Source organism: Exophiala bonariae, assembly GCF_035927105.1.
Source record: "Exophiala bonariae strain CCFEE 5792 chromosome Unknown scaffold_21, whole genome shotgun sequence".
NCBI classification, from domain to species: Eukaryota; Fungi; Ascomycota; class Eurotiomycetes; order Chaetothyriales; family Herpotrichiellaceae; genus Exophiala; species Exophiala bonariae.
In genome coordinates this window covers 541619-567182 of record NW_027042496.1, presented here as the reverse complement: position 1 = coordinate 567182, position 25564 = coordinate 541619, and the positions used below count along the sequence as shown (strand labels likewise).

Sequence of the window (25564 nt, the reverse complement as noted above, 5' to 3'; positions counted from 1 at the left end):
ATCGGTCGGGCGAACATCGCGAACATCAGTAGGGGCTAATACTAGTAGACTATCAGGAATATGACGTTAACGCAAGTGCCCAATGGGCCGAAGCAGTGATACGAAATCATGACAGGTAGAAATTCGTCTTGGTTGGAAAGGCAAACTGGTAGATTGAATCTGGAGGATCAGTTGGTGACATGTAGCATGGATTTGGCTCGAATGTGGATATGGGAGAGGATAGGTGAACTGAATATGGCATCAGACTTTTCTTTGGAGAGCATCCTATGGCTCGAGTCAAGTAAGACCGTCCATTTTGTGTACCGATTGTCCCTGGCATCAAATCAAATCGCCACAAGACGCAGAGGGAGATCTTTTAGCAAGCATATGATGACTCTGAGTCGAACACAGTTGAAGTGAGTCTCCCAAACGAAATTGAAGGACAGCCAGGACTAGATTAAGGAGGATTTAACGATCATAACAAGACGATAAGCTCCTGCACTATCCACGTAGTACAAGAGTTATCGAATGGCGCGAGGTGCTAAATCAAAGGCCAAGGAGCATTGCGTAGATGTAGAGAGATTGTTTAACAGCGTTTCCAGTACCAGGCTTCACTATTTTGAAGCGGAAGCTTCATCACCTGAGAGGCAAATCATCTGTATTAGGGAGCCAAACATTTCATTAATCTCAGTCGTGAGCTCATGAGAATCAGTTTCTTTCGACAAAACTCCCCCGCGAAACCGTGCTGCGGGTGTGACATTTTCCAAACCTGGGCAAAACGAGAATGCTTGATCTGTTGATGAGGACACAGTGCGCAATATATGCACAGCATTATAACTCTTGTGAGACACGGCGTGGAGTGTCTATCTTTGAGAAAACAACTTAACAAGCGAATGATCGTGGCGCTAAAGTCACCAGGCTATTTGAGTGCGGATTTGAGCGAATCTATCAACAAGCTGGGATAAAAGTTCCAAAATGAACACTTATGTGACTTTTGAAGCTGCCAACAAACGATGGCAAGAGGCGCAAAGAAACCCAAAGGACGGCGTCGGATCAGCCGTCATAGTAACAAGAGCCGAAATGAGTCTTCACCAAGCAAAACTCGAGTAACAGTTCCATTGTGAGCATCCGAGAGAAAAGCGTTGCTAGATGATGTTGATTGCCCTCTGCTGCATAGAAAAGTAACTTTGATGTGGCACCGTGTTGGCCCACTATCCGCCTCGACTGTATTGTACCGATTTGCTCATCTAAGATGAGTTTGGACCTGGCAAAATGAGTCCAGGTGATTTTACTGCCTGGATCCCGATTCGCAGGAGCACACAGCCATTGAGGCTGGTTCTCTCCTCGGCATGTGGCTTGGATGGATCGGCTTTCATTGCAAATCTACATGGCAGGAAGAAACGGACGAAATCCTTGACTCCTTGCCTCCCAGGAGGTTATTGAAGTCGGAAAATCGTTCTCGGAATGTGTTATCATTGAATAATGTTCTCCAGTGACGTTTGTTGCGCGACACGTCGAAGTTCTGTTGCTGTACAGTGTTGTCAAGAAAGACAGATCAACCAGGAGGAAATTTCGGCGACGAGACAGGGCCAGGTCGAGTCTATGCGATGGCAGGAGCCATTATTGACCGAAAAATCTGGAGCCTGGCGAGTCGATGAAAGCTGCACAGTAGAAGTGGACAACCTAGGCATGATATTACTGTTGGTTGGTGTCTGTTGATGGGCTGTTCTTTACCTGTGCAGCAGAGGATGCGGTGACCGATGCGACTGACACTGAGTCGCAAGAGAACGACAGTGGACTATAAGCTTGAGTCATAAGAGAACAGCAACTGGTTATTAAATCGGACTGGTGGATGATTGATTCGAACAGCATGATGAAGGTTTGTTGTCAATTTTTGACCAGCTGCCACAGGGATGAATCTTTTGTGGTTGTAGACATAGCATATCTACATGTGAAAACAGAGGTCAAAGTGGTTGGGGACGACAAGGTTTTGAATCGGGGAATCAATTTCATTGCTAACTATGCATTGTTAACTCATGCTGTTGTCGGCCTCCATTGAAGGACTGTTGGTGACAATGGCATCGAACTTCTGGATTCCTGGCGGACCATACTGTTGTATCATCACAGGACTTTCAAAGTCTCTGGATTTTAACTGTGCCCCCGACAAGGGTCGGCAGGGTGATGAGACCGATAAGGGCCCCCGGAGAGACAGGCAAGGGCCGGAAGGGCGACATCTTGATGACCATCGGCAAGGGCCGGGAGGTTGACTTCGCGAGTATCGTCGGAAGGTCCCTCAGGGGAAGTGCTCGGTCCGGGATAAGGACCAAGTTCATGTGGTCGTCAATGATGGCTTGTCGGGAGCCGTATTGAACAGATGGAGGGCGTGAGGTCTGGGAATGGACGATGGCAAGGTCCGTCAAAGGGTCCAAGGCTGCTGGAGGAGGTAAGCTCCGGAGCTTGTTGCCGGTAAGGACCGGCAGGATGGTGAAATCCTAGTCGTCGTTGATGATTGTGTCGGAAGAGGCACGTTGTTCAGGGGTGGGGACTACAACAAGATCAGGATGACCTTGAAAATTCCAGGAACATGAAATAAGGTACCGACGACCTTGCGAGGTTCGAGGTTTCCACACACCATGTAGATGGTCTTATTCTTGACTGCGGACCTGCTGCCAATCTCCCTCACCACGGGCAAACGGAGTAGCTTTTGTTCACCCCCGTCCATATGATGGACAAGAGCCCTGACGGCATTGTTCAGGTCAATGCGAGTCGGATAGGAATCCTCCAAGACATCATAGATCTGGAAGTTCTACAAATCAGTCAGCATTGAGGAACGACACAGAACCACGCAATGATGCAACCACGGACAGACTCACTTTTGGCCGCTTCCTTGTCCCACGTTGATGCAGCAGGGGGCTTTTGCTTCTTGTTCTTCTGCTTGGATGGTCCTCCTTACACTGTGACCAGCAAGGGCTGGTGGTGCTCTGGATGCTGATAGAGGATCCCCGGCAAGGACCGGCAATGGCTGTGACGGAGGCATGGACCCATAGAAATGGGCGTTTTGAATGTGGTAATGGACGGCTTGGTTGGGGACCAACGAGATTGAACCGGTTCTTGAGGAGTTGAACAAGCACAGGGCCATAGTCCATATAGATCAATCCTCTCTCCAATGAGATGTCAAAAAGGATGGCTACACTAATGAACGGCTCACGGTCCCACAAGTGTCGCCCGCTTGTTGTAAAATCGGGATCACCGAGGAGCTCGGCACACCCACAAAAGCCCGAGAGACAACGATGATCGGACGATTTTCCAGTTCTGAGTAAAGACGAGCAGATTGTGTCCCGTAACTGACTTTCGGACTGAATAATACTCCTGTCGTGGGCGCGGAGCCGGAATAAATGGCAAGATCGTTGGTTAGAGTATGGGGTGGCCCCGCCACCCCCTGGGTGCCCAGCCATCCTACTTTTAAAGCGCACATAATTAGCCCAGTGTACCTAGGCACATCGCTAGCGGGTTTCCAGGCCCTAAAGTCAACCCGTGTCTCGTCCCAGACACGAACACAATCATATCTCAAATTCATCATCGCGCTTTTACCACTCATTGCCTGCAAGTTACTTGAGTCTCTATACTATCCTAGTCACTTCTAAATCTTCGCATAAATGGACAAGGTTGTGTATGCCTGTGCCTCCAAGTCCAAAGTGTGCTCATTAGGTCCGGGAAATCGTGTTTGCACGACGGAGACTTATGCCCTGAAACCACTCGCAATCATGATGGAATCCTCGCCTTCAAGTTGCACCTGTACCTCTACATCTCGTTCATTGTCCTTTAGTCACTGCACGTGAACACCACCTGAACTTTGCTCATGAGAATACGGCCCACACAGCCCGGTTGTGTACAGTTCTCCTCTTTGCGCGACACATCAAATCATCACCAGCTGTAGGTGCCGAACGCATAGGCACATCTGAACATGCGACGGTGCAGCATGTGATGGAATTGAGACGAACAACAATGGTGTGTCGCCTTTGAGTCTGGCACTGGTGAATTGAGAGGGATATGAGGTTGGCAAAAGCATGGAAGGGGACGGAGCAGCGATGTCGGATGATGACCAGGAGGAAATCATCCGAATGAGACAATTGTAGGAGGGTGGATAAACTGTTCATCAATGATGGTGCTTTCGTTGAGCGATCTCGGCATCAAAATGCTGCTGCGTCATGCCAGGCGGCATGGATGAAAGTTCGGAAACCGAGGATGGAAATGAGGAGCACATGACGGTCACCCTCGATTGTTGGACTTTTTGGGGAGCTTGCTGAATGAGCCATCTGGATGGCAAAGAGGTCTCGAATGTGGATGCATGGCATCAATATCGAGGCTTGCCGTTGTGCAGTAGTTGCATTTCTCAGGGACAATGACAGGATATGCTGGAGCTGGGTGGTGACCTGGATCTATGAGTCTGATGGTACACCGCGATGACTTATGAGTATCGTGATTGTGAGGTGATCCTGCATCTCTTCTTCCGAAATCTCATGTTATGCCAGCTGGGTGAAGGTTCCATGCAGGACAAAAGTGATAGTGGGCCGGCCAGACCAGGCAGCACCTCCAGAAAGACACGTCCACTCCGCGATGGCCAAGGGACTGACTCGTGCAGTGGTAAAAGACCTCGAAATCAAGGTGGAGCGAGGCATAAATCTTGTGGCGTCGGTTGACCCACCTGGGTACCTGGGTACTTTTGACTTTATGTCTAGAGATCATTACCTACCCGATTGTATCGAGCCAAGGGAGGCAAGTTCTTACATGATGGCAGATCCAGTTTTCGTTTCAGATCAACCCATAGAATAGACGCCGGCCGATAGCCTGGCAATGCAGATCCAGTTTTCGTTTCAGGTCAACCCATAGAATAGACGCCGGCCGATAGCCTGGCAATGTTAATTGCGCTGTCCCCAGGATAGAAACTACCAAATTAGCCGCCGGGTCGACACCAGTCCCAAACACAGCGACTGATACCGAAATTGAGGCAGAACTTTGACGCCGGCCAGGCTACCCTTGGGCAGACCAGTTTGGCCGTGGCGCAACCACCTTGATGGCCCAATCTGGGATTCTAATTATATGAAAGGTTATGCTAGGTAGAAATCCACCATACACTTATAAAGCGGACCTTATACCACTGCATTATTGCTTGAAGATTCCAATAACTCAATATCTACAAATCTGTTGCCTTTGCTACTTCGTCATCTACACAAACTCGCAACACAAAGCCACGGCCAATTAATTAGGCTTCAATCCAGCAAGTATTTTATACGCAAACAGGCAAAATGTATGCAACTCTAGCAGTACTCAGTGTTCTCCTCACACTCGCCATCACACCTCTCGCCTCAGCGATACCTGCTGCTGCCTCAGCGGTCGCATCCGCCGCACCGTCCGCATCTGGGGCTGCCAATGCGACTATCAGCTGCATCATCGCCAGCCCGGGAGAAGCATGTGCATTTAATATGTTCGGTGAAAGCGATGCGGCCTGTAATAGTGACTCGATCTCCACGGTAAGTTGCCTTGTATGTTCTTCGTTACCCTGTCTTCAAGCTGACGTCTTGATATACAGCTGTTTTGTTCTACAAACGGTCTGTGGACGATTGACCAAGCGTGCGGCTCTCTCGAGCTATGTCAATGCGCTGGTGATGTACCACTATGTGTCTAATGTGGAAATTCAAAGCTCTACTGATTGTATAGCACTGCTCTCCTCAGGCAACCACATCTCGGTCTGTCCGAATCAGAAGCTGCTTGCGTACCTTCTATTCAGATGTGGTCCATGCTAAGATGGCGATTTGACGCTGTCAGCCATATCGTATGTCCATAACGCCGGATCTGTATTTAGGCTGTCGGACTTGACCAGGTCATCTTGGAAACACAAACTTTCATTCGGAGGCGATTAGTGGCAGGCGTCCAAAAACGAAAGCTGGAGTCGAGAAAATGCGCTGAAGTTGTATGCAAATAGTCTTCCTGGGCAGTTGGGCTAAATTGTATATAATTGGAAGATTAACCTGACATCTAAGAAGGAGTGGACTCTGGCAGCGCAGTTGAAGATTGATAAAGAATCTACTGGCGGTTGAACGACCTGAATACTCCTATGCCACTCTATCCCTAGGAGGCCTTCCATCGATCATCTCTCTCATGTGTTCAACCATACTAATACAAGTCGCGGTCTGCACTCCGGCAGGCGACCCGCCAATATGCGGGCTTATTACAAGATTTTCCAGATCCAAAACATTTCCATAAACGTCCCTTGTAGGTGGCTCACAGACCCAGGCGTCTACTCCGGCAGACGCAATGGTACCCTCCCGGAGGGCTGTCCATAGATCCTCCTCATTAACGACTCCACCTCTCGCCACGTTGATGAGGATCGCAGTTGGCTTCATGGCTTGAAGAACAGAAATAGTAATCATGTTTTTTGTCGTTGAGAGTAGTGGTACATGGAGAGACAGAACGTCCACAAGGGGGACCATGTCTGCGATAGAATCCGCTCGAACGTGTGAAATTGAATCCCAGGGGCTTGGACTACTGGCTGAGATGTATGGGTCATACCTTGGAAAGGTTAGTTCGGGAATTGTAGTAAGAAGACTGGGACACACATAATGATCTTGCCGTCAAAAGCTCCGATACTGCACAATGTTCAGTAAATACACAACATCTCAGGGATAACATACAACTTCTTTGCTGTCAGTTGACCAATCCTCCCACCACCAACAATGCCGAATGTTTTACCCGTAAGTAGTGCTGCTGAATACAAACTTTTGAATTTCTTATTCAACTTCTCTCCTGATCTTATCTGTCTGGATACCTCTACAAGGTTCTTTGAACAAGCACTTGTAAGCGCAAGAGCCACCTCTGCAACACTCATGGCCTATAAATTGTGAGCTCTTTCTCCAGACAAGTTAGAGAGAGGACGTACGCTAACACCTGGAACATTGCATACCACGACTCCCTTCTCTTTACAAGCTGCGGTATCAATATTATCATATCCTGTGCCATGCCTGACGATGAACTTCAACTTCTTCGACCGGCGTATAACATCGTCCGTTACTAGGCTCTTTGCAACAAACAGCCCAACCGCGTATTCAGGCCATGATTCATGAGAAGGGTGACCAGGCTCAATGAGGTCGGGGAAGAGTTCGCGCATATACTGGGAACCTTCGGGGTCGAACTCGTCAAGGGCGACTACTCCTGACATGTTTGGTATACGACACGTACACAATAACTTGACACTGATCAACGTGAATATCATACGTCAACTAACATGTAGAGAGCTTCTCTTGAATGGTCTAAATGGATACTGATCTGGCTAGCTAATCAAGCCGCAATTGGATTGAGCGAGGTTATTGACGGTTCGCCGGGACTGATGGACCGAGATTCCCGAATTATCTCGGCAGGGGAGCCGAGGGGGCTTCGTAGCCGCTGAGTTATCTGTATTGGGGCCAAAGACCGGGTCCATGAGTAACTGAGTATTGAAAACGCACGGTCAACAGCAAAAGAGAGCTCTAGATATCCCTAGGATATACCTTATGTACCTCTGATCTTTCTTCTGTCCTGCAGGAAACGTGTCACACGCCAAGGACACTTTATGTACACCTATTGCTTCCGCGAGCTTCAATTTAGTATTTTTTTCCTCCCAGAAGGCAGCTTCCTTTCCTGTGATAAGAAGTGGGGGTCGAAACACGACCGTAATCCTGGTCGCCGCCATTTTCGGACGAATAAACCGGGAAGGGGACTTTTTCATTCACAACTTGAGCAAACGCTTCGCAAACTCTTGCGTGGTGGCGTTCTACTCCCTCCCGAGAAACTAATTATACTTTTGGAACAAGAACGCCACGTCGAGAGGTGGTCCTGTATGTGTCTCGGGGGCGCGGATTCGGTGAGGAGCGCTGGCACAGTGAAACGTGCGGACAATGTGCGTTGCTTGCCTCTGCCTAGGCCTTCTCACAGGTTGAGCTTGTTGAACTGGCAAAGGTAGGATTCCCTGGGCCAACCACTAGCAGCATGTTGAAGCCTACCTCGGACGCAAGCCGCAGAATCTGGACGACCGCTTCGTCATCAGGAATGTGTTTGGTGATCCTGTATGATTGGACGATAGCCTCTGTGGCCTGTTCCTCGCCTTCCAACGTGCGTGTGATGCTTGTGTGGAAAAGCCGCGGTACCTTTTTTTCTTCTGTTGGTATCCGCTCGATATCCCAGAATTGTGATCAAGAAGTCTTCGGCTCAGACACGGACGATTTCAGACCAGAAAGAAGGTTCGAGGACAAGAATAAGACTAGGTTTATGGACAGTCTCAGCATGACATTGGGTGGTAATGATCCCGAAATGTGCGTGGAATGTAATAATGCACTAGTAAGTCACGTCCTTTGGAGACATGCAGTGCTGAGATTTTACGTTATCAGGTCGGAACCCACAAGTTCATCGCCCAACTCCTACATAACTTCGCCGTTGGCCTGGTCGACCCAGACCAGCCGTGGCATACAACGTCTTATTGGTTCGCTTATCAGCACGACATGGATAAAAACAACCTGGCCGAACTCTGCGGGCCCCAGTATCCTAGATATTCTTGATCGAGCTGCTGAGATCGAACCTTGTGCACCAAAGCCAGGTTGAGAAAGATGTGGACATGTCCCATAACGTGATACTTTGTGATGGCATTTCTTTTGCTCTCAAATGACTGCGAACACATTTCTCCAGCCTGAGGGTGTGGGAAATCAATTCCTAATATGAGCGATGTTTGCACAGCACAGTTCTCAACAGCACTCACTTGGTGAGCGGGTACTGGCGCTGTTGTTGCTGTTTCCGAGGTGTCTCAACCATCATTTCTTTGCCTTGATGACTTGCACAAGGACCACAGATGAGGCGAGGACAATCTCAAGAAGAGTCATGTCCATGCGCAATTCAGGCTTCTAAATGTGCGCACTAGAAGCAAGGATGACCCACGGGATCTTTAGTTAAGCACATCGATGTGCCAGCTCTCAGTTGCTCTGTGCCAGCAAAATATCATACTGGGGTCTGCTGTTTTCCCCGTAGTCCTCCTCGGTCGATTGGTGAAGTTGGGGTGTGCTCTGCACCAAAGAAGAGCGACTGCACTGTTGGAATAATTGAAGTCGCGATGCAGTAGCATAAAGTATGTTTATATTTCACGATACTAGATCAAACAAGCCCACCACGTGGAACTCTCCGAACAAGCTCATGCCCAACAGACGTTAACATCATGATATTTGCGTAAAAGTACCGTTCATTTAAAGACAATGCCTGCGCCTTTCAGCCATGAAAATCATGTTTTGTTCCGAGTCAAGAGCCTTAGTAATTTCCTGCAACCGTTCATCGAGAGCAGTAGACCCCTTGAGATAGTGGTGCTTCCTCTGTCGGACGAATGACTCAAAAATGTGAACGAAACTTAGCGTAAAAGTGGTAGTACATTCACATTCAGTTCATTCTAATCACAATAACTCGTATAAAGCCAGATAAGAGAATGATCCGGGAAGTGGGTCAAACAAATGCATTCACATCTTCTGGTTCCCTCTCACCAAGTTATGAAAAGAGCCATGGAGTACCCGGTCAGAAGTTGATATTTCTTGCCATAGGAAGCTTCATGACTTCGTACCCCAAGATGATATTTCGCTGCGTCTGTATTACTCACGTGCTTTCGTAGTTATCATATCTAAAACAAGTACGGTGGATCCCATTTGATCGCTAGCAGTCCTCCATGAACTCTCCCAACATCCCCGATAAAGAGGTGGATTGATGGAGACCAATCACAATTCTATTCGATAGGGAACTCCGCAATCAACCCCGGCAAGGCTCATCCTCGCGAGCTTCCACTTTCCTTGATGAAGAATTGTCGGGCCGAATTGTCGTTTCGCCTGGCAATTAGCGAAACAAATACCTCGACAAGCGAGGGGGCAAGCGGTGTCAAGCTAGTCTTCATTGAACAGCCAATGGTCTCGCTTAATGTCTGGGCTACCAAACTCAAACTCGAAATGTCAGAACATGAGTCGCTTCACTTAGCTTAGTAACTAGCTACTAGTGAAGACGGAGAATATGAAAGTCTCGATGGTGTGCAGTATCTTCAGCCTCGACCTTTGAACTTTTAGCTTTCGTACGGCAGATATATCCAATACGATGTTGAACCTTAGAGATACTGCAGAGCTTGGACTAAACTCCAGTCATGCTCGAAGTGTGAGGTCAGATCTGTATGGCCTCTTTATCTCCTTCCTATTGCTGGCCTGTTTGAGTTCTGCAGCGCGCGTCTATGTGCGCATAAGAGCAAAAAACTTTGGAGTTGAAGACTGGTGCATTATGGCGGCATTGGTGTGTCTCATAATTATCTTTTCTCGTACGTTTCTCTGACTCAGTGGCCTAGGTCGTCATGTTCGTGAAGGATTCGTTCATGATCGTCAGTAAGTTAGCAATCAAGTGTCTCTACCAATCCTGACAATTTCAGTGATTAAGAATGGCCTGGGTTTACAAGCAGAGAACCTGCAGCCTTCAAATTTCGAGATGATAGGAAAGGCACTTTTTGGATCTATGATTGCCTACTGGTGTGTCCAGATTTCCAGTTTCAACGCGGAAGGCTAATTCATGCCAGTTTTGGTATCGGCTTGGTCAAATTATCCATCCTGGTCATGTACCATCGTATCTTCGACACCCGGAATGTACGCATCGTGGTCAAAATTGTTGCGGCTGCCAATCTTATCTGGATCATTCTTTTCACTGGACTCGCAATATTCCAGTGTACGCCAGTTCATCGTGCCTGGAACCCGAGTATCCCAGGAAAGTGTCTGGACTCAAAAGAGCTCTTCGTCGGCAATGCAGTTCCTAATATTGTGATTGATCTTTTCATGGTCGCCATTCCAATATATCCCGTATCAAAGCTTCGATTACCGCTCTCGCAGCGCATTGCGCTGGTCGGTCTTTTCATGTTGGGCGGTGTTGTTTGTGTCGTCAGCATCTACCGTGTGACAACTATATCAACACTTGATCCTACAAACCTGGCATACACCATACGTGGTCCTGCAGTGCTTGGAAATGTGGAGATGGCGACAGCAGTTTTGTCTGCCAATTTACCAACTTTGCGCCCGTTGTTTTCATCATTCATCCATACCGTCGGTCCCAGCAAGGGCAGCTCTACATACCATGCAAGTTCGAAGGCTAGAAGTCGCAGCTCGACACTATTGTCTGATTTGTCAAGAAAATCGAAGAGCGATGGATTTACCGTCATTATTACTGAAAATAGCCCGAGATCAGCCCTAAAACCATTACCCAAACTTCCAGGGGCCACGACAAACACTAGGGATGAACTTGGCATAGTTCCTTTGAATGCAATCCATGTCAAACGTGATGTGGATATCGAAAGTGTAAGCACATGCCTAGGGCAGCCATATTTCGATAGATCAGGTGCATGAGCTTGAAAGCAGGAGATTTTTGGGCGAGATTACGACACGGGACAATGACGATGACGACGACGATGAATAAGAGGAGCCTAGAAGACGATGAGGCAAACCAGTGTGTATTTTTACTAGCAAATCGAGTAAGTCTAAGCACCACAGCCTCCCTGCAGAAGGCTCCGTGGAGAGCCGCACGATGGATGCAGAGCTCAAATGTACAACATTGATTATCTGAACCGAAAATATTTACACCGCCTCGCAACCTTTGGACCTATAACCGATAGGGCTTGTGTCAGAAATGTATTCACAGCCGACAGACTTGCCTCTAGCGAGTTCAGATACCGCTGCCCGACGATTTGGAGCTCTGGATTGTTGCACGGTCGACTTTCACTCATCTCTGTCGCTAGTAGGGCTAGGAAGACGAACAAAAAGCTTCAGCTTTAGGTGTGGAGGTCAGCCGCTGACCAAATGGCTACGGGATAGCCTGACATCTGGAGATTGCGGGTTCCGACAGAAGTGCTTCTTGTGCCGTGCCAGTGATGAGAAGATGGATATTCTCCACCCTCCAAGCTCGATTCCTTAGTAAATATTCCGTGATGGATTGGTTCCCCGTCGCATTTCATCAATCGCTTCTCCGGGTCCGTCTTCATCTGGGCCTTGCTACGCAATTTGGGACAAGGCTATCAAGCAGATACATGTTGAGCCCGATGTCCCGAAAGAAAATGGTCGCAATGACATCATCGTCTGGTCTGGTTCCAGGCAAACACCCGGATAGGCAAGATACGCGATGGGGAAGGGGACAACGCAGGTGCGGGCAACTTGAACGCGACGTGCCTGCATCAGATTGTGCTGCGAAATAATATTCACAGCTACTGCATTCCCACTGTACCACCATTGATCAGTCAATCCTCATCCAGAATCGCCACATCTCGTCCATCAGATCTCCTCTTCCTTCCATGTCATGTCGCCGTTGAGGAAAGGGCAATCCGTCCCGATTCCCCTCGCCGACACTCCCTCATCCTTATGACTGAAAACCCAAGTCATCAACTCACCGTGATCCCCGAGCCACATCACCATGAAGTTCTTCATCGAGTAACATTCATCTCCTCTACCACTGCTCATATCCCCTCAGACTAACACTCACCAGTGATCTCCCGGTTCTTTTCCCTTACCCTCGTATCTATCCTGAGCAATATGCCTACATGTGTGACCTCAAAAGAACCCTTGACGCAGGTGGCCATTGCGTCTTGGAAATGCCCTCAGGCACAGGAAAGACTGTTTCTCTCCTATCACTCATTGTGGCTTATCAACAGCATTATCCCGAACACCGAAAACTCATCTACTGTTCCAGAACAATGTCTGAGATCGAAAAAGCCCTGGCTGAGCTGCAAGCACTGATGAAATACCGATCCGATCAATTGGGTGTGGTCGAGGACTTCCGTGGACTCGGCCTGACTAGTCGCAAGAACCTGTGCCTTCATCCTTCGGTCAAGCGCGAGAAGAGCGGTGCTGTGGTTGATGCCCGATGCCGCAGTCTGACCGCAGGCTTTGTAAAGGAGAAAAAAGAGCGTGGTGAGGAAGTCGACATCTGCATTTACCATGACAATCTCGATCTCCTTGAACCACACAACCTCCTCCCTCCTGGTGTTTTTACCCTCGATGACCTCCTCCGTTACGGCGAAGACCACAAGCAGTGCCCTTACTTTTCCGCCAGAAGAATGATGCCCTATTGCAATGTCATAATCTACTCCTACCACTACCTGCTCGATCCCAAAATTGCCGACCGAGTCTCCAAAGAACTGTCCAAAGACTGCATCGTCGTCTTTGACGAAGCCCATAATATTGACAATGTCTGCATCGAGTCCCTTTCCATTGATCTGACCGAAGATTCCCTGCGAAAAGCCACACGTGGTGCCAACAATCTAGAGCGTAAGATCGAAGACATGAAAGCATCAGATGAAGAAAAGTTGCAAAGTGAATACCAGAAATTGGTCGAGGGTCTGCGAGAAGCCGACGAAGCTCGTGCTGAAGATGCCTTCATGGCCAATCCCACGCTTCCAGACGATCTGCTCAAAGAAGCCGTTCCAGGCAACATTCGCCGTGCAGAGCATTTCGTCGCCTTCTTGAAACGTTTTATCGAGTACCTCAAAACTCGTATGAAGGTCTTATACGTCATCCAAGAAACTCCTCCCTCCTTTCTCTCTCACCTGAAAGAGTTGACTTTCATTGAAAGAAAACCTTTGCGCTTTTGTGCAGAAAGACTGACCTCCTTGGTTCGAACATTGGAACTTACAAATATTGAAGACTATCAGCCGCTTCAAGAGGTTGCTACTTTTGCGACACTAGTTGCTACATACGAGACGGGCTTTTTATTGATCTTGGAACCCTTTGAGACCGAGCAGGCAACAGTGCCAAACCCCATTCTCCATTTTGCCTGTCTCGACGCTTCAATTGCCATCAAACCCGTCTTTGAACGATTCTCCTCCGTTATCATCACATCCGGAACCATCTCTCCACTCGAAATGTACCCAAAAATGCTCAACTTCACCACCGTCACTCAAGAATCATATCCAATGTCCTTGGTCCGACGGTCTTTCCTCCCCATGATTGTCACACGAGGCTCTGATCAGCAGACAATAACATCTGGCTTCCAATCTCGATCAGATCCTGGTGTGGTTCGCAACTATGGTGCACTTTTGTTTGAGTTCGCAAAAATAACCCCAGACGGCATCGTTGTGTTCTTTCCCTCATATCTCTATATGGAAATGATTATCAGCATGTGGCAGGGGATGGGCATCCTGGACCAAATCTGGACCTACAAATTGCTCCTGGTCGAAACACCCGATGCCCAAGAGACCAGTCTCGCTCTGGAGACCTATCGCACCGCTTGCGAGAACGGTAAAGGTGCCATTCTTCTTTGTGTCGCCCGTGGAAAGGTATCTGAAGGCATCGATTTCGACCATCATTTCGGACGGACTGTACTTTGTATGGGTGCACCATTCCAATACACTGAGTCTCGGATCCTCAAGGCCAGGTTGGAGTTCTTGAGAGAAAACTATCGAATCAAAGAGCAAGACTTCCTCTCCTTTGATGCCATGAGGCACGCTGCCCAATGCTTGGGCCGAGTGTTGAGAGGCAAGGACGACTACGGGATCATGGTGTTGGCTGATCGACGTTTCCAAAAGAAGCGAACACAGCTCCCTCGCTGGATTGCGGAGGAAATCCTCGATGGTCAAACTGGACTGAGCACAGATGCTGCAGTCGGTATGGCCAAGAAATTTTTGAGAGGCATTGCTCAACCCTTGAACACAAATCAAAAGGCCTCAGATGGCTCCACGAAAGGCAAAGACAGCTGGGATTTGAGAGAACTAGAGAGATTTCAGCGTGACCAAAAGGCCAGTCGGGGAGAAGGTGACATGGGACGATCAGATGCGAGAATGCACGACTATATGCAAAGCAATGCTGGACCTTCACCACATGGAACCAATGGTGCTAATGGACATGCAATTGCCAATGATGAATTTGATGACGACATTGCGGATGAGGAGCTGCTACTCGCAGAACGCATGGATATTGGTTGAGAGATTGAAAAAGTGACGCTTCTCGGAGAATGCTCAATAAGAACGAGGCACTTTTTTAGCTGTCGACCAGTGACTCCTGAGTTTTGCGGTTATGTGTTCGACAGGCCAGCCCGTTCTCTTCTTACTGTCTATCAAGCAGTCCACAATACCACGGCGATTGTCGTCCCTCGTCAGCCATTTGCAACCTAGAGAGGTCAGTTTCCCACTTTGTCGAAGCTTTTCTTGAACCCACTATAACAGATTGGACCATACGAGTTCACCATAACAGCATCACTTCTGGAGCTCAGGGCCAGACTACAGATTGTCCGTGCATGGTGATCCAGCTCAAAATCCGAAGCACAATCTTTATTGAGCAACATCATGGCAACGTGATAGTATTGCAGGGCGGCAACTGGCAGGGTTAGCCTGGTCACATATGCCGGGCATCTCAACGAACCATGGGAATTGTGAAGAAATAGAATTCTTGAAAATCCTTGGTCTTGAGACATTTCGTGATATGGCTGAAACGGAAGACTCGCGTGCCACTGTTTGACCTCGCTATCCAGACGGAATCCATCATCTTCTCCATCAAGAAACACGGTGTTGATCACCCTGGCGAGAAGCAGTGTGATCTGATTGGCATAATCGTCATCCCGAGATGCAATGAGTCGTACATTGCCAATGTTTGTTTTGAGTGGATACTCATTGATCAGTGCGAATGTGATATCTTCACGAAGATAATTCCAGAGCCCTGCAAGCAAAAGTGGTTTTGTGGGCAGTGTCGATGTGAGATCTGGGAGCAGAGAAAAAGCGCCAAACAGATGGCAATTGGGATCCTTTTCCTCTGACTAGTGAGTGGAATTCTTTTTCACAAGGACATGTGCTTACCAGCAAGAATTTCATAGGACCGTAAGAGACATGTAGTGACGAGTGCAGTCCCATTTGATACCGCCTCGTCTGATTGCTGAAGCTCAATGAGAAGTCGCAAGCACCGGTTATGGTACCCATGACCCAATTCTTTCAATGACGATTGACCAGTTCGACATTTATGCATGGCAGCAAAGGCGAGAATTGCATTGAGCAGGAGCTGGCTCTTCTGGGCCTCGCGGCTGACGAGCCTTGCAAAGGTGCAATCAAGATCGTTGAGATCATACCACAGAGCCAATACCTGGAGGTAGTGCTCAAATAGCTGGGCTACTTGCTCGTTCCGCAGACTGCAGAGAGCTTCTTCATGTTCAAAACTGGAAATCGTTTCTTCTGCTGCATTCGTGGTCTCTTTCTGTGCACTGGTAATTCTCTGGTGACGAATCTTCAATGGCCATGTCCTGTCGCACCACCGTCCCGAGCGCACACATCGAGCACATACTGGCATGCCCTCATCGCCTGTTTCAGGTAGGTTAATATTGCAGGGTGCTGAACGAGCCTACTTACATTTGAGCTTGCGAAGTCTGCATGTTTGGCTACAGAATGTTCAGTCGATCACTTTTAGCCTTTCCAGGACGATTACCTACCATGCTAGAAATGGTTAGCAACGCATTAAACAACGCAGTGGAAGCAATGCCTACATTTCCTGCTAACTTCCTTGGCCATATCAGGGAGTTTGATTTATCTTGTCGCTGACCGAAATGTTAATCAAGAGAAAATGAGATGCGGAGAAGTTCGATTGCAACGAGGCATACTAACTAGTTACATGCGTAAAGTCTGCCAAGCCACCCATCCTTCACGGGACTAAAATCCAGGTATATTTGGGTATGGAGTCCCTCCCACCAGATTGAAATCTGGTTCCCCATACGATACTGACATGATGCACAGGCTCCTCTCGTCTCGGAATATACAATAAGGTGAAAAAATGATTCTCAACGCCTTATCTGTCTGGTATATGTCACCTGTCGGCCACTACGAGCGCCAGCAAGCCGTGGCAGGTACAATGCTCACTTGGCCACCTCATTACTTCAACAGTAATGCATTCCACATCTATTGACAGAAGGATGATCTTTGGATCATGCGATCTGGTTAAAGTCATAACTATTTCCGAAGCCCCTGTTCAAGTATTGCTCTAGCGCCTCACTCTCGCTTACCCAATCAACCCGTATATCCAGTTCCTTTGACTGCTCCACCAGCGGCTTTATCTCCTCGGCAAGTTCCAGCTTCATTTGATTGCGATACCACGGTGCAAAATGTACTGTTTTGATCAGACCAGTGTAGTACCAGAATTAAGAGAAGACTTACTCATCGCGAGCATAACTCTAACGTCATCGGTATGGTTTGGCATCCCTGCATGCCACAGCCTGAGGTCCCGAATGATGATACTTCCCTTTGGTATAACAGGCTGACTTGGAGGGTCAGTTCTCCGGCGCGTTTCCAACAGCGATTCTGTGATACGGCCACTAGCTCTTTCGCCATGAAGACCTTCCTGTGCCTCCAAGCCAAATCCATCGTGAGTACCAAGCCATACTTCGGTTGACCCATTCTTTGGATTCATTTCGATGAGAGGTACATTCACGACCAAGGCAAAAGCGTGATCTGGATGTGCAAAGTCGGCATCCGAATGTACAGGCTGTCTTTCAGGTGCAGCCCCAGCCACCGGAGGCATGGCGGAGTTCCCTGAGCAGAAAGTCAACTTTGGACGCGGGCCCAAGACCGCCGACGTTATCTGAGTCGCAATTGGATCTTTCAACAAGTCATTAGATGGATCACATCGATTTCTGCTCATAAGGGAGGCATACTCGTAAAAATTTGGGGGAAGAAGAATCTTTCCACGGGAGGGGGGTCCTGCTGCAAATTGCCCTTGTTATAATTGAAGGGCGAATTAGCTCCTCTAGACCTGAGCTCTAGTGCATCCTGCACCATCTTCTCGTTCAACTTGTCCAGAATCTCATGCTCGACTACATCCTGCACAACAACGAGGCCGTCTTTTCTCACGTGCCTCACAGCGGTCTCAAGATTCTGTTCACTCAATCTGCCGGAAGCACGTTCTTCGGGAGTCGCTCGAATGGATACTGGCTGTGCTCTTGATGGGGTGGAAGAAGAGAATGCCTTGACCAGAGGTGCATACATGGCGGGAAGACTGGCCATTCTGGCCCTAATGACATGCCTCGCGTCCAGCGAACGGGTGAGAATGTATGACATGGCCGTGACTGAGTGTTGGAGGATGTTTCTCCGACCGTGAGCTCTGCGAGAAATCGCAGCAGCACACTGATCTTATACCCATACCCTATGACAGATCTTGAGATTTCGAGACCTCCAGCAGATGCGATGCCCGAGGGCCGGCCATTCCTTCCCAGAATGGCATAGACTGAAAATTCAAATTCACTTCCCCGCGTTTCGGGCCAATTCGTTGGTGTCCGAAATGGGCTGCCAACTAGTGGACGATTCGCCGCCTGGTTCGCCATGCCAAGCAGATGCCCAACGATACTATCATCACGGTCATATCGACTTCCCAAGGATTCCGTGTGGACCTTGCGGGATCAAACGTCTAGGAAAGTGTCCCTGGCTGAGATTTTTTCGGCTGAGAGACCAGAATTCACTGCACAGCCTCAACTTCTCCGCACTGACGTCCTCATGGAGGTTTTAGCCGTTAACGACGGGTTGCTGACAGCAGGCCAATATGGTTATCTAAAGCCAACAACCCTTGACACACCGATTGAACAGGCTCGTCAGCAATTCAAGAAAGAAGGCTACCTCTTCATCAAAGGATTGATCCCGCGTCGAGATGTGCTCAAGGCACGGGAAGAATACTTCAAATTCTTGGCTCCAAGTGGTGTTTTGAAGCCTGACACGAGTCCTGTTGACGGCATCTTCGATCAGACTCAAGACAAGCTCGACTTTCCTGGAATCGGAGCTGGATCTGCGGATGCAAATGGCCGGCCAACTGGTCCACATCCAGACGTTGCTTCCAAGTTTGTTGACTTGGCTCTGAAGGCTCATACGGAGCCCTGGTATAAAGAGGTATTTTGCAAGCATCCTGATCTTCGAGCGTATGTTTCCAGATTGACCGGTTGGGGTGATGACACCATGGCGGTTCGGCGCACACTACTGAGGAACAATACTCCAGGCAACAAAGCCATTGGAGTGCATTACGATCAGATCTTCTTGAGGCATGGAGAAGACACTTCGGTGACAGCATGGGTTCCGATGGGAGATATTTCACGACAAGGCGGTGGATTGATCTACCTGGAGACCGGACACCTCCTTGGAGAAGAAATTGAGCGAGCTTTCACTGCTAAGGCCCAAGCTAGTGGGCTAACGGAGGAAGAGACGAGGAATGCTTTCAACCAGAACATGATGTCAGGTGGTCTCCTTGCCGATGGACCGCTGGCTTTCGGAAAAGAACACAATCGCCGATGGCTGCTCACTGAGTACCAAGCTGGCGACGTCGTCTTTCACAACGCCTATGCGGTGAGTATTGTTTACTGCTGAGAACTATACGTGGAAACACTCACAAATAACTTGCAGATTCATGCCTCCACTATCAACCACGATCCTGAAGGAAGGATTCGTCTCGGAACAGACTTGAGATTTGTTGACAGCTCGCGACCATGGGATGAACGTTGGTCAAAGGATTACAAATTTGGCGACGGCGTCTGATCTTTCGTGAAAATGCCCGTGACATGAAATGTCGTTAAAATGTCCCAGCGTGATGAAGCCAGAATACTAATACTTCATCAACTGAATGTACATCAGAAGTCATCAACAGTGAGGCCCAAATCCTTCACCTTTGCCATTTCCAGCAACTCTGAAGCCATAAAAACATCCATGACACCCATACCAACGCACTTGAACACCACATTACCACTGTCCTTGAGAACCGTGCCATTCGGTATCTCTCCAATCTCAAGCAGCTGCGCTTCGTTCACATTTGCCATTATCAATTCCCCGGCTTCAACAAGACATCCCTCCTTCGTGTCTACGTAGATTCTTTCGCCCGATCGTAGTGTTTTTGCATCAATCTCCTGCATGTGAGGCTTATAAGAGCCAATCAAGGATATGAATCTCTGCTTTGAGTCCAAGTACGACGCGGGGAAATGGGGTTCCACGGATGGTGTGCAGCAGAAGACCACTGCAGCGTCTTTGAGACGCGCTTCCAGCGAAGCATTGTACTTTGGATCATGCTTGAGCAAGATATCGAACTGTGTCTTCGGATAATTGGATCGAAGTGTCTCGAACAGCTCTCCGATCCGTCCTGGGCCCGATCTGTTGATCACAGTGATATGGTCGACGTCGGCTAGAAGAAGTGCCAGCTTGATGTGCCATTCCGCTTGCCTACCAGCCCCAAAGACAATAATGTTTTTCTTGTCTCCTTGGTACAATTCAAACGGTATCATGACCGCCAATGATGTGCGGAACGCCGTTATTTCTGCGGCATTCAAGACCCCAACGAGGTCGCCGTCCGGGGAGAAGACATTTATCGACCCTTTAATCAATCCCTTCACCGGGACAGTCACGACTTTGACCCCCGTCGATGTTGTCACCGAGGATGGCATGAACAGGGCCGTGTTGCCATTCTTAGTAACGATTGAGATTCTCTCCGGTTGGTGTATGAGTCTTTCTGATGACTTCTGATATACACTGTTACTGTATTGTCTTAACAGATTATGGAACTTGGCAAGTAGATCGCGGGTGTCCGCTGGGGATAGGCCTCCCAGCAAGGTTAAAATATCATTTTCTCTGAGAACCAACATTTTGAAAGCACCAATGTTGTAAGTCAATGACTAGGGTGAGTAGAATGTAGCAGTTCGTGGTATAGTAATGCCAAATAAGACTTCCGTTTGAAACACGAACAAGGCGACCATCTCGCGGCGTGTTCGAGTCGCTCCATGGTTTCATCGGCTTGGTTTACCGATGCGAGGTGATCTCCGCAGCTCATCGGGCAAGGTGCATTATTAATGTTCATTTTGGAAACTCTTGGTCGCCCAGAACTTCAACACTCTTTTCGTCATTGAATACGACTACATCGTTCTGTTCATCATAGGTGAAGGTCATGCATAGACTTGGCGCAATGCCATCACAGTATCGATTTTCATTGTTCCAAGAATTATGCAAACTTGCCTTTACCATCATTCCACATTCCCAAGGTTAACCAGCCAATTTGACAGAAAAGAAGATTATTCCCCACAATATTCTCCGGGCAGTTGTATCGTCTTGCAGACCACGAGTTATACTTATACATTACTCGTCAGCACTGCACCCACACCATCTTCTAAGCCAATGGCAACGTCTTTCCGGTACGATCGGTGGTAGTGTAGCCAGTGTCAATGCCCCAAGCAATGCTGTTGAACTCAACATAAAGACCAGTGATCTGCTTCTTGTTGTTGATTTCGAACAAGTTGAAGCCTTTGACAGGCAGTTGCTTGCTTCCGATTGCGTTGAAGCGCCAGTACCAAAGGATATTGTTGCCAGACACCAGGATCTTCAAGTTCTCTGCGCCATTGAGGCCTGGAGCATTGAGAACGCCGTTAATGTAAGCCTGCTTGCCATTGGTGGTGGTAGAGCCCAGCTTTCTTTTGTTAGTGGGTTTCCTTGTGTGAGGCTGCACAGAGGTGGTACTTACTGGGAAGCCAGCCAGAATATTGATAGAGTCCGAATTCTCGAAGAAGCCATCACCAATCAAGGCTTGAGCAGTTGCGTTGGCGGCTTTGACATCAGAGTGGGAAAGAACTTGGGTGAATTTGGAGACAATGTCCAAGGCATCTCCCTGGGTCAGGCCAGTGTTCCAGTCGTTCCAGCCTCCGGGAGCGGCCAGGACAGAAGAGACCAAGGCAAGAGGTGCGGCGATGCTGAAGAACTTCATGTTGAGGAAATTTGGAAAGAGAGACTGGAGTGAGTCGAATTGAATGAATGAATGAACGAACGAAATCAGATTGTGAGGTCTTGAGTTAGAGGTAAACTTCCTTGTGGTGCACTTCCATACCTTGGTATTTGTACTTCTCACACCACAGGGAATGGTTACGCCACATAGTCTGGTAGACAAAGGATCCTCTTGCAACAACTGGAGGTTGTCCGGAAATGGTCAGACATGGAGTCCCTGATTCAGAGTTCTCAGCCATGAAATTGGTCAAGTTCATGATTTTCTGCAAGGAAGTGGTGCTGTTATGGCGAGGCTTTGCCGCGTTGCCAGCCACGGGCAGTCATCTTGAAAATATTAATCTCCCTAGATTTGATCCTGTAGGCCGAGATCATGCAGGGCCAACATCAATTGGGGTCGAAATGGTGTCATCCATTCGGAAGCAACCGAAGGCTTTAAGTCTTTAGCGAGCGAAGGAAAATCCCGAGGCCGCCACATCGACATTGTTCTGAAACAGCCTTTTGAGGCGCATTCGAGGTCACCTGCACCTGGAGATTAAAGGGGTTCAAAAAATCAGCTTGGGCTTTGGGCTTCCCCATCCGTGCCCACGGATCGGAATTTAGGCACCAAGTTCCCCATATTGTTCCCCTAAATCACTACCGTACGTTCGGTGATCGGCACACCTAAATACTTCTTCGTAGTTACCCGACTTCAGAGAACTAGAGCTTAAGCCTGGCGAGCCCGGATCCTGCAACCTTACATGCTCATCTTCCCACGAAGGATAATCCTTGCCACCACCAGGCTGTTTCCCGCTCCTGAGCAAGCTGGGTCTTGTGTCAGCAATCTTCTAGGAGTATACACAAACATGCGCAATAGAGCCCATCGAATCAAGCTCAGAATGTGGAAAACTAGATAAATCGCAAAGGATTTCAAAGGAGCGAGGGCAATGTCTCACACACGGATCCTTAAATCATAGATATATAACCCCCTTGAACGTCAGCACCAAAATCTTATGGCAACCTCGTATTCCATTGCTTCTGGCCAATGTCTGTTTCAAATTCCAATATCTCCAGACGCATCTGGCGACTTTCATGGATAATCGAAAGAGGAAGCGGGGCACAGGAAGCTTTTGTGGCATGGCATGGGCTTGGTACAAAGTGCTAATGAAGCCAAAATCCAACCTGGAGGACGTCTGAGTCGTGTTGGGGTTATCCTTCTCGCCCCAGCGACGGAACAACATGGAATTTTACCAACTACAAGTCTGGGTTTGTTATTGGGAATCGTCCACTTCGCATAGGTCGCGCTCTGCCAATCGAGGGGCATTCAACAGACCAGATCATGGATGTGTTGTCTTTCGGACTGTGAGACTTTCAAGCCTCGGTGGCGTCACGGCCTGCCTCTTAATTTCAGTCTGCACCAAGTGAAATCCAAATCTAAGATTTCCATGAATGGCTGAAGATCAGTCATCTTTCCGCTGTGGTGTTTGAAAACAGGAATACTCGGCAATTGGGTCCTGCAGGTGTGAGTCGTGGTAGTCCGTATTAATGTCGGCAGAATTGTGATCTTGCCTACCAATTTGCCCATCTCAGCAGGATTTTACGGCGCCAGAATGGCCCTTCATTGCTACGTAGAAGGTCATCCAGCCACCATCAAATATGATGCATGGTCGCACAGAGCATCCTGGTTTCGTCATCCAGGATCATGTCTGCATGACAAATTCTTGATACATGCTTGAACCTCACCGACCAGGCGGAGCAGTCACCAATTGGCAATTGGCAATGACTATATGAAAGAATTGGCGATGGTAACACAGGTAGTGTATACCATACAGACAACTCCCAAAATAATCAGTAATACATCTCCGATCTTTGCCCACTTTGTCTCTGCTACACCTTGATAATGCAATAACGGGGGGTAGATGTATACAAGTGGTACACAAGCAAATGAACCAATCAATGCGACAAACCTATCCAGGTTGTTTGCTCCCAGGATCGAGACTAGAATGCAGAGCACCACCAGAAGCGACCTGAATCCATTCTTCTTCCATTTTGTGAGGGCGTCCTTCTTGCCAGACCGTCGACCGAATATCTTGCCTTCCAGAATACGGACTGGTGGGAAAAGCTGAACCGGAGTTCCCACCAGAACAGCAAGAGAATAGAGGAATTGAACCGCATTCACCAGCTTACTGTCTTGAGGGAAGTTGGAGATGACTTCTATTTGCGTGGCGGAGCCGAAAGTCGCATAACATAAAGCTCCAACAGAGGTGAAAATGGTGGTGATGATGAGCATGATCAACCAGAGCAGAGGCTCAAACTTGTCGGGTTGTTTCATTGACGACTGGATTGGCAAGATGAGTCCGATCCCTTCGAACGTGAATATCGCGGCTCCAATCGTCAATGTGAATTGATCTGGATTGAAAAGCTTAACAGTCGGATGCAAACCTTGGTTGGCGATAGTAGCAATATCATAATAATAGATATACGTGAGGCCGAGGAGAATGAAAACATCGGCTATCAGAGCGCTGGGTCCCAACTTTGAAATATTTCGGATAAACGAAAGTGGTATCAGGACAAGAAGCTGTAATGCGATCAGAATCGGGGTAGACACCGGACTATGGCCATGCGAAACCGCCAAAGCGAACGAATGAAGGTTCTGAGCCACAAAAACCGTTCCTGCACAAACAAAGCCAAGCTGGGAGATAGTGACGGATCCTAGAATCACTGCCCTCATCTTGGAGCCGCTTATGGCCTCACCGAGTTCTCCGTAGCCCGACTTGCCATATAATTTTCTGCACTTCAGGAGTAGGTGAAAAGATATGGTAGTAACAACCGAGACCGTGAGTAAGGTCATTGATGAAAATAGGATCCCACCATTGTTGAAAGCTTTTGGGAGGAACATGATGCCGGTTCCAATGAAAGCCTTGAGAAGAGTAAAAAAGGTTTTCACCCTGCCAGCATCGCCTGGTCTGGTTTGTCTGGTAGACCGCCGTCGACCGAGGAGTGGTCGTCGTTCGCCTGTTGTTTCTTCGGCACCATCTTCGGCCTCGTCCTCCTCACCTTGAACAGATGAATCATCGTCGGAATCCTCAAGATCCTCACCAGCAAAGCTGCCGTAAAGGGATAGGAATTCCACGAAGTTGCGAGTGACAGGGATAACGGCAGGGTTGAAGCGACCATATTTTTGTTGTACGAATTCTCGACGGAAGCCTCCCGGAAGCCGTTGTTCGGCGGCAGTCAGGTCGTTCTGGAAATCAGTTGATGAATTGACCGGGTGTGAGAAAGTAGCAGCACGTTGGTGGAGCTTGGCCCTGCTGTGGATTTTGTAGAGATCACGGTGCACATCTCCCCCCAATAGCGTAAGTGAAGACTCTGGTTCTTGTCCTGCTCCATTAGAGGCTTCGCTCTCGTCGTTGGATCCATCTACCAAGCCCGCTGTATAGCCGGATGGTAGATGATCTGACACTACCCTCGCGGCAAATTCATCATGATTCGAATTGGGGGTGTCTGTCATGGTAGGTGGAAAGAAAAAGCTTCGTAATGCCGATGAGCGCCACCCCGCAGAGGAAATTGGTCAAGAGGCGGTGGCTTGACCTCGCAGAGTGACTCTTTGCAGTGGCAGAAGGAACGAGTGACAACCAGGAATTGATGAATTGAATCGAAGAACAATTGTGTGTTGAAAGTGTAGCTGGTCAAGTGAGGAGAAAGTTGTTTGAACGTCATCCTGGTGAAAATTTGATTGGAGAGGCAATCGAGTCCGGCTCGGAAATCCAATTGTTGGAGAAGCGAGACTGTTCCTTCCCCAGGTTTTCGTGATTAATGCCAAGTAAAAAC

General features: G+C 48.4%; 7 protein-coding genes across 7 annotated transcripts; 3 read left to right on the top strand and 4 right to left on the bottom strand.

Moving 5' to 3' along the window:
* Window positions 1-10302: 10302 nt before the first annotated feature.
* Window positions 10303-11408, top strand: LTR84_005774 (uncharacterized protein; the record flags this gene model as incomplete). The annotated part of the gene is made up of 4 exons (XM_064849339.1): window positions 10303-10314; window positions 10367-10403; window positions 10448-10544; window positions 10592-11408. The coding sequence occupies 4 exons, from the start codon at window positions 10303-10305 to the stop codon at window positions 11406-11408; spliced, it is 963 nt and encodes a 320-aa protein (XP_064704042.1).
* A 1057-nt stretch (window positions 11409-12465) lies between these two features.
* Window positions 12466-14971, top strand: RAD15 (DNA-dependent ATPase of the nucleotide excision repair factor 4 complex; the record flags this gene model as incomplete). The annotated part of the gene is made up of 2 exons (XM_064849338.1): window positions 12466-12482; window positions 12538-14971. The coding sequence occupies 2 exons, from the start codon at window positions 12466-12468 to the stop codon at window positions 14969-14971; spliced, it is 2451 nt and encodes an 816-aa protein (XP_064704041.1).
* A 170-nt stretch (window positions 14972-15141) lies between these two features.
* LTR84_005772 (uncharacterized protein) lies at window positions 15142-18079 on the bottom strand (the record flags this gene model as incomplete). The annotated part of the gene is made up of 11 exons (XM_064849337.1): window positions 15142-15156; window positions 15232-15362; window positions 15408-15794; window positions 15839-16259; window positions 16317-16333; window positions 16382-16410; window positions 16458-16465; window positions 16516-16566; window positions 17029-17132; window positions 17180-17620; window positions 17677-18079. 11 exons carry the CDS (start codon window positions 18077-18079, stop codon window positions 15142-15144), a joined length of 2007 nt encoding a protein of 668 aa, XP_064704040.1.
* A 432-nt stretch (window positions 18080-18511) lies between these two features.
* Window positions 18512-19537, top strand: LTR84_005771 (uncharacterized protein; the record flags this gene model as incomplete). Its single annotated transcript, XM_064849336.1, has 2 exons — window positions 18512-19348; window positions 19406-19537. 2 exons carry the CDS (start codon window positions 18512-18514, stop codon window positions 19535-19537), a joined length of 969 nt encoding a protein of 322 aa, XP_064704039.1.
* A 92-nt stretch (window positions 19538-19629) lies between these two features.
* Window positions 19630-20631, bottom strand: LTR84_005770 (uncharacterized protein; the record flags this gene model as incomplete). Its single annotated transcript, XM_064849335.1, has 1 exon — window positions 19630-20631. One exon carries the CDS (start codon window positions 20629-20631, stop codon window positions 19630-19632), a length of 1002 nt encoding a protein of 333 aa, XP_064704038.1.
* A 518-nt stretch (window positions 20632-21149) lies between these two features.
* Window positions 21150-21740, bottom strand: LTR84_005769 (uncharacterized protein; the record flags this gene model as incomplete). The annotated part of the gene is made up of 2 exons (XM_064849334.1): window positions 21150-21446; window positions 21501-21740. The coding sequence occupies 2 exons, from the start codon at window positions 21738-21740 to the stop codon at window positions 21150-21152; spliced, it is 537 nt and encodes a 178-aa protein (XP_064704037.1).
* A 1776-nt stretch (window positions 21741-23516) lies between these two features.
* Window positions 23517-25244, bottom strand: LTR84_005768 (uncharacterized protein; the record flags this gene model as incomplete). Its single annotated transcript, XM_064849333.1, has 1 exon — window positions 23517-25244. One exon carries the CDS (start codon window positions 25242-25244, stop codon window positions 23517-23519), a length of 1728 nt encoding a protein of 575 aa, XP_064704036.1.
* Window positions 25245-25564: the final 320 nt, after the last annotated feature.